This window comes from Quercus lobata, chromosome 8, assembly GCF_001633185.2.
Source record: "Quercus lobata isolate SW786 chromosome 8, ValleyOak3.0 Primary Assembly, whole genome shotgun sequence".
In the NCBI taxonomy this organism is placed as follows: domain Eukaryota; kingdom Viridiplantae; phylum Streptophyta; class Magnoliopsida; order Fagales; family Fagaceae; genus Quercus; species Quercus lobata.
The window spans coordinates 24,578,876-24,592,273 of NC_044911.1; the positions used below are offsets into that span (position 1 = coordinate 24,578,876).

The 13,398-nt window shown below is 33.0% G+C and overlaps 1 protein-coding gene across 1 annotated transcript; it reads right to left on the reverse strand.

Moving 5' to 3' along the window:
- Positions 1-6,629: 6,629 nt before the first annotated feature.
- LOC115954435 lies at positions 6,630-11,048 on the reverse strand. Its single transcript, XM_031072287.1, has 4 exons — positions 10,702-11,048; positions 8,327-8,916; positions 7,582-8,097; positions 6,630-6,915 (listed from the first exon to the last, which is right to left on the reverse strand). Exons 1-4 carry the CDS (start codon positions 10,937-10,939, stop codon positions 6,793-6,795), a joined length of 1,467 nt encoding a protein of 488 aa, XP_030928147.1. The 5' UTR covers positions 10,940-11,048; the 3' UTR covers positions 6,630-6,792.
- Between the last annotated feature and the right edge of the window lie 2,350 nt (positions 11,049-13,398).

The following is a 13,398-nucleotide window of genomic DNA, read 5'->3' on the forward strand; positions in this document are numbered from 1 at the left end:
AACATAAAATATCATCTTTGATCAAGCAATTAAGTTGTTTGATTTTGATCAAGTATTAAAAGGCCTTATGTGTGTAAAAGCTATATAGAATAATAAATTTCTTAATGTATGTTAATGACATTCTTATCATTTAGAATGATGTAGAGTTATTGTCTGTTAAGTTCTAAGACTTTAGAAATTAAATGTGTTAGAACTTCAATGTGTAATGTGTTGGCAAACCATGATCAAAACATATAGTTTAGATTTAGGCTCCTCAAAGTGTTTTTATTTGTAAAGTTGGAATCAAGTGAATTGCAGGATTTATTGGCTAAATCTGCAAGGCTCGATCAATCAAAAATTAGGCTCGATTGATCGAACCTCGTGCAGATTAATTTTCTCCAGATTTTTCCAACTTAGCCTAAGCCCAGTTTGACGTGTAGGGTTATATATTTTACTCTAAATATGGAAGGAAAAACCCTAGCTATGTTTTAGAGGTCTTTGATGTGCTATGTGTTGAATCTCTTATGTAACGTCGTAGTCAGTTAAAAAAAAAAAATGTGTAAGGTGAGAAATTTTTGGGACCACACGTGCCCCACCTACCCATTCACTACCCACCACTCATCTCACATTACCACTTCATCACTTGGCCAGACATCCCTTTTTCTTATTTTCTTTTCTTTCTTTTCTTTTCTCTCATACACTCCTCTCTACTCTTATATCCTCTCTCACTGGTACTTCCACACCACCACCACCACCACCACCACCATTTCCACCATCATTTTCTGGCAAGATCACTAGAAAATTCTTGAGAACCTATAAGCCCATTCATGTCTTTTCTTGGAGGTAAAAAATTCTAATCTTTTGGTGGGTTTTACACTTTTGCTTGAAGTTATTTTTATCTAAGCTTCAATAATGTTACCCATGTGATTTATGAGTATTGGAAGTGATATTTATGTGTTTATATGTATGGGTTTTGTATTGGTGGAATTATTTGATGAGTGGGTATATGGTTTGTGCTAATGATGACTACTTAAGGTTTATGTATGATGGAAAATTTTGGGGTTTTGAGTGGTAACATGTAACGGTTGGTAAATCTAATTTTTCCATTGCCATTGGGTTTATTTGGAGTTAGTTGAAGTTCTAAATTTCTTGTCTTGGAGAATATTCTTATATTGCTTTCATGGGTCTCTTAATGATGTAGTGTAAATTTTATGGAAGTTAATCATGATGTTGGAGATGATATTAAATGGGTCAACTTTATAAATTGGAGTTTATGCCTTGTGAATCAATTTGTTGAGAAACTTTGGAAGTGGAATATATTATTATTGATAAGGTTAAATACTAGGCTTGCCTAATTAAGTGCTCATTTGGCAATTCCTAAGTTGTAGCTAGATACATTTTCAAGCCCTATGCTTATTGTGATAGGTTTACTTGATATTGTTTAGGTTCTGGTTAATCTCCTTAGAGCTTGGAGAATTAGGCTTTTGCAGTTTCGAGGTAAGTAGCTTTTTAATGGGATTTTTGAAAAATAACCATGTTGCATAAATGTTGTTTTTGTGTTAGACACGCTTTTGGAAATTAGCTATGGAAACTATATTTTCTTAAAAACTATTGTGTCATAACCTTAATATATATATATATATATATATATATGATTATATATGAAAATGCATCATATTTGGTATTTCATTTGGGGAAATGCATGAATTGTTAATATGGAAAAATGAGCATATTTTATTTGATCTTTGATAAGGAAATCATGGATTTTATGGTATATTATAAAATTTAAAGATGCTTATCTTATCTTGTTATGTGGAAGTTATGTGGGAAATTGATAGAAAATCTCCTGACAAGAATGAAATTGAAAACCTTACAAACCTTACAAACTTTGTTGAAGTTAGATTATTTAAGGTTTTTCTAAAATTACCTAGATATAAACTATGTGTTTCAAAGTGTATGTAACATGTGAGCTTTATGTGGTTTTAACATCATGCCATGTGTGATTTCCCAGTAATCACCTGATTTGGTTTTCGTAGTCTTTATGACAACGGAATCAGATCTAAGTCAGTGCCCTTTCACTTTGGATGACGTGTTCTTCCCTGCTGCCCATGGGGGGAAGAGGTTCCTTGATTGTGTGTGGGTGAGACTGCTGTCCATGGGGCCAAAAGACCACATGCAAAAGAGATCCTATTTGACGCGCTCTCTCTGCTGCCCATGGGGGAGAGAAAAACCTTGAGGGTATGGGTGAGACTGCTGTTCATGGTGCCAAGAGTCTGCATACCAGAGAGGACAATATCATGCTAGTTGTGAATAGGTGGATCCCCTGACCGGTCTATATGGTAGTGTGGTATATTTCTGATAATTTACCTTATGTTAGATATTATGGCTTTGGAAATTATATTGTTGGTGCTCACAGATTATAGTATATAATTTCAAGGTATTTACTTTGAGAAATTTTGTATTTCATTATTCAGTCATTCTTGTCATATCATATTATTATTATTATTGAAAATGAAACTTGTATTTCTCCTACCCCCATTAATTATGCAACTTACTGGGCTCTATCTCATTCCATTATTTTATAAATATTTCAGAGTAGGTAACAATATTTTGAGACAGCTTTTTGGTGGCTAACAGTAGTTAGACTAACTACTGATGGAGGCTAAACTTTTGTAATGGAGATATTAGATGATATACATTTTAGAATAGGCTTGACTCATTCTTTTGTATATTATAGTGGTTGTGACTTTATTCCCACTGATGGGATAAGCTGATGATATATAATTATTTATTTAAACCTCTATTCTTTTGTGGTCAATGGTTCTTGTAATTATTGCTTAGAGTTTTGACTTACTTTGAGAGTATATTTAATGAAATTATTATGATAATTCTTGATGTTGGTACTTGATATGATTTATGTGGATTGGATTGTCAAAAAGGAAAAATCTATAGGTACTTTGAGATGTCTTTCTCATGCTTTGGATCCTTTGGAGTTTCGGGCGTGACATCTTGTGAGATCTAGAGGTGTTTACCTTCATACACACTTAGAGTTATCAAGATCAAGTTTTATGTCAAGAACTTGGTGATCATTTCAATTGCTGCATAAAGAATTTAAAGAATATCTGAAACCTTTGAGTGGAGTCTCAAAGTCACAAGTGGGAGTACTTGTGGTTGCAGTGGATCAAGGAAAGAAGTAGTCTGTGGACCAAGGAAAGAAGTAGTCTATGGACTCGGAGTTGTCACATGGTTGTGGTAGTAAGTTTTCTACACGAGGTAGCAATAGGTGGTCTAAGCTCTATTGTAAAAACTTCAATTTTTTCATAGTGGATTCGTTTTACCTTGAGGATAGCTAGGTTAAATCCTCTGGGTTTTTTATTGGTTTGGTTTTCTTGGGTTATCATATATCATGTGTTCTTTATATTTCCGTACTATTTACTTGATATGATTTGATTGTGTTAACCTAGATCTAAATAATTTATCTAAGTAATCACTTGGTTAAATAACTAGGTTAAACAACTTGTGTGTTAAGGGGTCTAAAAACGTACATTGTCATCAATGGAGTTTTTTATTGTCTAGTCCAGTTTGATATAAAGTACTTGGGAAAGACTAGTCACATCCTAAGAATTAAACTTTATTAAAATTTAGAAATTAGGATGTTGGGTCTATCTCAAACTGCTTAGATAGATTAGATTCTAGCCAAGTATAGCACATAATACTTCAAGAAAGGTTTCTTTCCCTTTTAAGTTTGAAGTTCCTTTATAAAGGATTATATTCCTAAGACATATAAAAGGAAGAGCATATTAAGAGGTTCCTTATACCATATCAATAGGAAGTCTTTATGCTATGCTATATACTAGGCTAAATATCTATTTTGCAGTGGGCGTGGTAAGCAAATATGAATTGAATCAAAGATCACTTAATTTAGTGGGAATAAAGCATATACTCAAATATCTTAGGACAATTAGGGATTATATGCTTGTCCACCAAAGTGAGGATTTGATGGTTACTGGTTTGTAGTTTGATTGTGATTCATGAAGTTGGACTTCAAGATATGTGTTCATCCTAGGTGGTGAAAATACACATTAAGCATAAGTATTATCTCATTAGAGAGATATGAATACGTGAGATGTAGTAGTAGAAAAGATAATTTATGCAATAAATCTGGTTGAAACTTGTTTCCAAACCTTGCCTTAGAGCGACTATGAATTACACTAAAGGGAAATAAGTGTTGGATATATGGTAAATTGTCTTTGAGGGCAAGTGAGAGATTATTGGGATTTATGCCCTAAAATCCAATTTATTGGCATGCCAAAAAAATTAAATTGTTTAATTATATGAGACAATTTATTTATGAACTAATGGGACGTCATCATAGTCCTTGAGATGCAATGTATGTGATTTAGTCACAGAAGATATAAATCACAAGTTCCTTGTAAACTCAAAATATAGTTCGTAGTCGGTGATGAAATTGGGCGTTTCATTTGCGAAGACTATAACACACCAACTAAGATGGTTTGTCTTGATCATGGAAGTGGAAACTTCTAGTTGATGTGTTGATGTGTCTTAAGAGTTAAAGCATATTGAACTGGACTGTTGTGAGATTAATTATTCAATCAACAATTGTCACATGAATAATTAATCTCACGACTTCTAATTTCATAGACTCTCAATCTTGAGAGGATAGCGAACCCGATCATGAAATGTAGGTTACTATAATATATCAGGTGTTAGGTTCTAAAGTTTAGGATTTTATGTATTTAGAACTCTAATTGTATTGTTGGAAAACCATGATAAAAAAAAAGTGTTTAAGTCTAGCTCAAAGTTGTGATTTTATGTAAAGTTGGAATCGAGTTAAAGCAGGAAGCATTGTGCCTTTCAGCCTGGCTCGATTGATCGAAAGACAGGCTCGATCGATCGAAGCTCGGGCAGAATGCTTTTTTGCAGATTCGTCCAACTCAGCCCTAGTTGTTTTAAAACGTTTTTAGGGTTTCTTATTTGTCCTAAGTATAAAAGGCAAACCCTTGCCCCGTTTTAGTGTTGCTCATATTTGCATTTTGTATAAATCTCTTGTGAGATCTAGAGGAGCTTTCCTTTACACAAACTTAGGGTTTTCAAGGAGAAGATTTATCTACACCTTGATGATCAATTCAGTTGCTGCCATTGAAGTTTAAAGAAAATACAAGCGGGTGTGCTTGTATCTGGTGGTGAATCCAAGAAAGAAGGAGTTCATGGATTCAGAGTTTGCACGTGGTCATGTCAGTAAGTTCTACTGGTTGGTAGCAATAAGAAGTCGAGCGTGGGGGCTTGTAAGTCTTATTGTATGAACTTCGATTCTTTTAAGATAGTGAATTCAAGTTTACCTTGAGGATAGCTAGGTCAAATCCTCCCCAGGTTTTTATCGGTTTGGTTTCCTAGGTGATCATATCTTGTGTTATTTATTTTCCGCTACTTTGCATGATTTGATCTTTTATATTGTGATAACTTAGACTTGTTTAATTGGACTAAGTAACAACTTGGCTAATTACCTAGGTTTAATCAATTGTTTAAGGGATCTAAAAACTGACATCAGGAGTGAGATCTAATATTCACGGTCAAAACTTCAGTATGTTGGGTAACTACGCGTAGTGTTGAGGGAACACATATTCTCAAGATGAAATCCATAATCTCTTTTTATAGAGACACAAAATATCCCCTTGAAATAAGTTTAATGGGAACTAGTTATTCAGGGCGCCCACTTTAGCAAGGAATTACTAAAGCTTATATTTATTAAAATCGGATTTCAATAAATGTGAATAACTAAAAGAGTAAACCAGGTACTCAAGGATAAAATAGTTGTTTACAAATTAACAGTTCATTATGACTTTGTTCACTACGAATATTTCATGAAGGGGTCCAATGATATCATTAGAGTCTTAGGATATAATTTATTAATAAGGTCTAAAGTGAAATTATATTTATATAGTGATATTAAATATAATTAATGGTAACTTTGGACTTGTCAAGAGTTGACAGAAAAGCCCAAGGCCCATTGGAGCTAGAGTCTTATTTGTTCCATTTGGTCCCATCTCAAACCACAAACTAAAGCCTAATTAGGTAGGCCCAAAAGGTTAGCCCAATTAGATAATCAGTTATGTATGAGGAGAGAAACATATAGAATTTTCAGATAATAGATAATGGAAATGGTGTGTATGTGAGTGTAAGCCACTCTCTTATTCTCCCTTGAACATATACATGTAAACTGATTGAGAGATCACACTTCTTGGGCATCATGTGGAATTGAGATAAAGATTAGAAGTATTCTCAAGTCTTGATTTTGAATTTCACTATATCAAGGTATACTTTTTATTCTTTGTTCTAAAATTCAAGGTTACATGTTATCTATCATGAATGAAGTAGATCTGTGTTTGTTGCTTTCGCTGTGTGTTTTTTATGAAATGCAAAACCAGAGCAAGATGAGTGTTTGAGATCATAAAAGATGGACAACTAATTCTGATTGTATCTGTTGTCAAAATTTTAGTTTGAAACCAAGTTCATTCTTGGTTTTTTATTTATTTATATTGATTACATTATGTAGGTTTACACAATACACATGTTATATATATATGTTTTAAATTATACAAGAAATGTTATAAAAATTTGTGCATACCAAACACTAGAAAATGTTCTCAAGTTCATTTTCAAAGCTGTTACCAAATACTGGAAAATAAGTTAGTTTTACAACAAAAAAAAAAAAAAAAAAAATTGCTTTCTAGAAAATAAACAATTTTCTAGAAAACATTAATGCTAAAAAAAATTGAGCAAAGCTTAGCGTCGTCAAGGTAAGATGATGTCGAAGTCGCTAACTGTCCATTCAGCAACTTCATTGCCGCTAATGTATATTTCTGTCCCTAAGTCAATCGATGGCCAATACCTTGCCACAGGCACAGTACCTGGATCCTGGATTTCAGCAAAAATACCACGCTTCTTATGTTGTAGCTTGTAATGTAATAACAATAATAAGAATTAACTGGTGCAAGCAAAACAACTAAGAAATAACTAAATATTCATCAAAAAACTAAGAAATAACTAAATAACCATTTTGTTTAGAACAATATGATTTTGATTAATACGCCTAAAGTTCTAGACGACTAGTGGTAGCGACTAGCTAGTGCTATTCTTGACTTTTTGTTGACATTAAATGTGCGGATAAATTTTTTCACACTGCTTACATGATTTGTTATAATTATTGTATAATAAAAGGTGCACTAATTTTTTTTTTTTTTTTAAATAAAAGTAATATTGGTGGTGGATGGTCCTATGGTAGAGCCATAAAAAATTTATATTATTCCAATCATAATTATTTATTTATTTATTGTTGATAATTTCATAGTTGCAATGGGGAGGGAGAGGGGAGGGGGGTTTGAATAGTAGACATCTCTGTTGAAAATACAACAAAATGCTAATTGAGCTATAACACTGTTGACATACTTCAATTATAACTTACTCACTTCAAAAGTTCTAAAAAAAGGTTATGTCCATAGTATTGCTCTTCACTAAATTAATACAACTAGGAGATTGTGCCTGACTAAAATATCATGCATGCATAGAAACTAATTAATGTACCTGATAGAAATAAAGATCTCGAGACAACCTTCCAACATCAAGTTCCCAAGTCCTCGAATCCCCAATCCAACCCTCACCCTTCTTTGTTGGATATCCATAGTCCCCCCAAATCGGGTGAGGTAAAATTTGCAAAATCTCTTGAGGTTGAGGATTGCTATATGCATCACATAAGTTGTAGGGCTCCTCAAGATGTTGGGCGTTCCCTGGAGAGCAGTGTAGGTGATATGCACTATAAGGGAAGTTAACATTGTCTGTTCGATGGATGCGAGTCCCATTTGGAAGAGTGTGGTATGGAGGGCAAAGTTGTAGATTATTTGGCTTGCACCATGGTTGGGTACTAGGGTTTATGATCATCTCGCTGTATCGAGTCACGTCTGTGGTCACATCCCCATTGCAGGGCTTTCCATTACTCTTCCAACAGCTCCCAATGTCCATGAGGTAAAATTGGCTCTTTTCACCCCCTCCTTGCTTTATGTCAAGTGTGAATCTAACTTTGAAATTGGGAGATTTTGGTATCTGAAAGAAACAATGTAATAAATTTATCCATAAACATAATGATTATGATAATGTTTTTTTTTTTTTTTTTTTTTTTTTTTAAAGAATTTTTTTCTTCTAGTATTTAGTGATTGATAATTGGCCTTTTGTACGCTAAAAATGCAAGATTTTTTATTTTTTATTTGGTTGTTGTGTGTGTGTGTGTGTGTGTGTGGGGGGGGGGGGTTGTGGTGTGGGAGATTAAACTTACTATTTTTGACATTCCCCTTGTCTGATAATGATATCCTCCGGAGAATCCCGTTGTGGCATCCGACCTTAAGTATATCATTAACCATGGATACTTTGACGATGTCTTCAACAAATGATGAAAAACCCAGCTTCCTTTTCTAAGTTCCTTCTCCCAAGTCACAGAATAGTATGAAGTGTCATTTTTAGTAACAGCCTTTGTAACATTTGCATCCAAGTCCCACGACCCATAAAAACTTCCCCTTAGTCGTGTATTGCCATTTTCCCCTTTAACGCTTTTTGTATAGTTATGGTACATCAATGGCATGTTCATGCACCCTTTACCAAAGCATGGAAACCGAGGCTCCGGTGGGAATGGCCTTGCTTTCTTACCATTCATCGGGCATATAGCGGCTGTTGTGTCGGTGTTGCCACTCTTTAGCATTATCATCCAGAACTGCCATGGTCTTGGCTTGTCTTGGACTTGGCATTTTTTCCCCAAGTAGATCTCTTTCTGCGCCGCATAAAGGTCTGCATTGCTGGCGGTTATTTCTCCAGAAGAGTCCTTTATCCCAAGCCTGTTGTCTCTTTCATACACCTTGTGATCTAGCATCGCTACCTCCAAAGATCACAAAACATGAAATTTTAGTGCTAATTGGCGGCCTGTCCGGATCCTAATAATTAATTAGATCTACCATGACTTAATTTGGAAGTGCTTCCTGAATTAAGTATGACTTTTTTGCTAATATATATATTCTCAAATCATTTAGCTGTATTACTTACTCTTTACTCTCCAAAAAACCAAATGAGTACCAGTATAGGGTAGTTTTAGTATTTTACCGTACGTTTGCTGGATGAGGCTACCATTAAAAACTCCAGTGTTCCTACCAATAATAGGAATTTGTATATTGGTGACCGTTAATTGGAGTAGAGGGACATGACCAAGGTATAATAATAATAATAATAATAATAATAATACCAAGTGTGGTTTTGGATCCACGTTCTTACAGGTTTGTGCGTTTTGAGCTTTTTTTTTTTTTTTTTTTTTTTTTCTAAGACCAGCACCTGGTGCACTGTTTATATCTCATGAACAGTGCACCAAGGCATATAAACAGTAAAAAAAGAGTAAACAGTAATTTTTCATATATTTAAAAAATATTTTGCTACAATATTTTCAATTTTCAGTAAAATAAGTTGTATCTAAACAAATCTTAATTATTAAAGCTGCAAGAAACTATTACATTAAAAATATTACTAATTATTAATAATATTTTTAATGTAATAGTTTCTTGTCGCTTTTAAATTTTGTCTTCATCAAGATAAATTTTAAAATATGGGAGAGTGAAGTTTACTTTATGTTTAAGAAGTTATGATGAAAAGGACTGAAAAATGATTTTTTCTTAAAATAAAAAAAAAAGAAATGAAATTGAAAAAAAGAATTAAAAAAAAATCCCTTTACCTTATGTTATGTTATTGCTGGAAAGGAATAGGTATGAAAACTTTTATCTTCCTTTTTATTTTTTTGGCTGAGAAAACTTTTATCAGCTAGCTATGGTTTGATGGAACGTTCAAAGTGAAATACAATAGATGTATTGTAAGTATGTGACCCCTTAGAAGCCTCCGTTTTAACTTCAAAACAATCTTTACTTTGGAATAGAGGGATATAATGATTTTGATGAGTTTCTCTATGACTTTGTCATAAAAAATCATATTTTTCTAATAAAACAACTATTTTTCAAAATAACGTAGAGAGAAAGGGGCTGTACTTTTTTTTTCTATTCCCTCTGTTCTTGTTTCTCCAATAAGATGAATATATATATATATATATATATATATATATTTTAAACATAAATGACAATTCTTAGACCTGTTTATCATGCACCCACTAGAAATCATGCAACAAAATTATCATAAAAGACACAAATGTTTAAAATACGTGGGAAACTTACTGCATACATAGCCAATACATAAAAGTACAAATAAAACATACATATGACTTGTATAGTGCATCCAAAACATTATTATTGCTATATGTAAAATATATATATGATCATGACTTGTAGGATTGGATGTAACAATCCTCAACCGAAGAAAAGATTAGTAGATTCAACTAGTTATCACCGAATTATGATTAAGTAAATGCCCGTTAATTTGGTAATGCGATTTTAAATTACATTTAAAAAAACGAAAGAAAAAGGAGCTGTACCAAACCATCCCAGATCCAAGCTTGCTTTATCAAGAAACTATTATACGGATAGTAATACGTCAACTATTTTATGAAGATATCTGTTCGGTGACAACAACATTTATTTATTTAATTATTTTTATCAAACGCTTCCATCTTGGCAAAGATGATAAACAATACAATTTTACATGAGAGAAAAAGTAAACTACACTTACGGAGTGATTCAGAACCATGGACGTCAAAGCAATCAGCCATCCTTGGGCTTCCCATGTTTGGGGCTTCTTCGCCAACCTCGTTGCATTGATTCCAAGATTCAATTGCTACCCTAAGATTATCTCTTCTCATCCCGGGGTCGCCAATGGCTGATTTATACTTTTCTTCAGCCGAAACACATAATAGCTCCAAAATAGAAAAGGCAAGCACGAATGTGCGGCAAAACCTCCATAAATCCATTTATTAATTGCTGCTGTTGAATGCTGATATACAACTCTCTTATTATTGAATGGAATGGATATTAGATCCTACTTTTAATAATTAATTCCACCATTTTGTAGTAATACAAACTGCACAAATTTAACAAGTTACTTCTGTTGTAGCCAGTTGTTTTGATGGTGATATAAATGTCCTCGGACTCTAAATTTGGGGTTTTTTATTTTATTATTATAATTATTTTTTTATTTCTTTTTTATTATCCACAAGAGTTTTTCTAAATACCCGGATAAGTTGGGTTTCCCACAAGTTGAAACTTTTGGGGGAAATTACATTTTACTACTTTAAATTATACTCCAAATTACATTTTACACCTTAAACTTTTCGAATGCACGTTTTGCATCATAAACTTTGACCATTGTTACACTTTGCACCCTGACATTAAGTTTGTCATTAACTTGGATGGGAAATTATGACATCATCTGAAAAGACTCAATTGCCATTCTTCTCAATTTCTTAAAATAAAAGAAGAAATTACACTTTACCATCCTAAACTATACTTTCGATTACACTTTGCACCCTAAACTTTGGATTTCCATCCAATTTAATAGAAAACTTAATGTCGGATTGCAAAATGTAACAATGCTCATAGCTTAGGGTGCAAAATATGCATTCGAAAAGTTTAGAGTACAAAGTATAATCTAGAGTATAGTTTAAAGTGGTAAAATGTAATTTCTCCAAACTTTTGACTATTTTAGAGCATTCACAATGAGAGAGGTATGATTGGTACAATTCCATTATAGCAACTAAAATACTAAAATGTAGCCTACGATGAAGGTGCTATACTTAAGAAAATGGCAACTGAGCAACAGTAAGCTGCTAAAAATGGCAATTTACTGTAGCTACAAACTTATAAAAAAAACTAATATTTTATTTCTTTCTCTCTCTTCCCTTTCTTCTATTTTTTTAAAAAAATTTCTTTTGCTATGGCCAAATCTCTCTCTCTCTCTCATTGTGTGTTTAGTTATTGGTTGATTTTGGTTTGAGTTTGAAAGGTGGGATTTTGTGTTGGTGATTGGTTTGATTTTGGACTGGGATTTGCAATGGTGGTAGGTGGGTGAGTTTCAATTTGTGTGGTGGCTAGTGGGTGGGTGGGTTTTGGTTTATGGTGGTGGATGGTGGATAGTGGCTTGGGTTTCAATTTTGCAGTGGGTGGTGGCTTGGGTGGTGGATTGAATTTTCTGATGATGGTAGTGTCTTAGGTTTTCTGATCGTGGTGGTGGTTGGTAGTGGCTATGTGTGGTGGGTTGGTTGTTTTTGCTTTGGAGAAAAGAGAGACACATAGAGAAAGATATGCAGGACAATAAAAGTGAAATAAAAAATAATAAAGAAATAATATTTTAATGAAGTGGTAAAAAAAATAAGGACAAAGTTTAGCTACAAAATTAGTTATAACCTTAGGCTACAACCTTACTTAATATCTTTTTATTGGAGATGAATTTTGTCAAATCCACTAATGGATTACATCTTATTTTTATATCCTTCATGCTTGCAAAATTTCAAGAAAATTAAATATCAATAGCTATGTTATCAATAAATTTTTTTAAGTTGCAAGTTTTTGTAGTTTAAAATTATGCATAAAATATAAGTTTATAGATTATATAGTAAATAATATCCGATTGGCACAAAATTTGACATGTGTATTAAGAGCGTAAAAAACATGCAATTTAACGGTTAGATTTTCAAAATATGTAGTAATGTTTATTTTATTGAGTAAGGTTGTTGCCATAAGCTACAACTAATTTTGTAACTAAATTTTGTCCAAAAAGTATAACCTTTAATGTTGGGTGTATTGTTAAAAGCTAAAAAATTTAGAACCTTTACTGTGAATGTTCTTAGAAGTTTTGGTTACAAAGTTGCAACCCTTGTTTTTCTTCATTTGCTTCTACATTCCAAATGCATCCCTGAGTAGTTGCCCCCCTTAACTTTACACTGTCTCCATGCTATTCTTAAGATAAATGCAAAAAGGAAATATATATATATATATATATATATATAATATTTAATTATTAAAACCGTTTGTATATTTTGTGTGTGGTTTTTTTCTCAATAATATCTCAATTTAAGAATAATAATTTTTTAAAATTTTTTTTTTGCCTCTCTTGAGTGTTAATACTGGGATAGGTTCTCTCTCTCTCTCGCTCTCTCTCTCTCTCTCTCTCTCTCTCTCTCTCTCTCTCTCTCTCTCTCTCTCTCTCTCTCTCTCTATATATATATATATATATATATATTTTCCTTTTTTGGATAATATATTGAGAATATTTCCCGTTAAATGTTATTGGTATAAATGCACTTTCGGTCCCTACATTTTGGGCCAATTTTCATTTGAGTCTCTACTTTTTAGTTGCGCCTACCTAAGTCCCTGAAAAATGAAAAACCATATCCATTTTGGTCCTTGCCATCAATCCACTAACAGAAAATTC

What these genes read in the sequence shown, in the direction of transcription:
- LOC115954435 (XM_031072287.1), bottom strand. Translation starts at nt 10,939, where the DNA reads ATGGATTTATGGAGGTTTTGCCGCACATTCGTGCTTGCCTTTTCTATT. An exon ending in CAAGGGGAATGTCAAAAATA is followed by an intron (nt 8,098 to 8,326) that starts GTAAGTTTAATC and finishes TGTTTCTTTCAG; the next exon opens with ATACCAAAATCTCCCAATTT. An exon ending in GAGATCTTTATTTCTATCAG is followed by an intron (nt 6,916 to 7,581) that starts GTACATTAATTA and finishes GCTGAAATCCAG; the next exon opens with GATCCAGGTACTGTGCCTGT.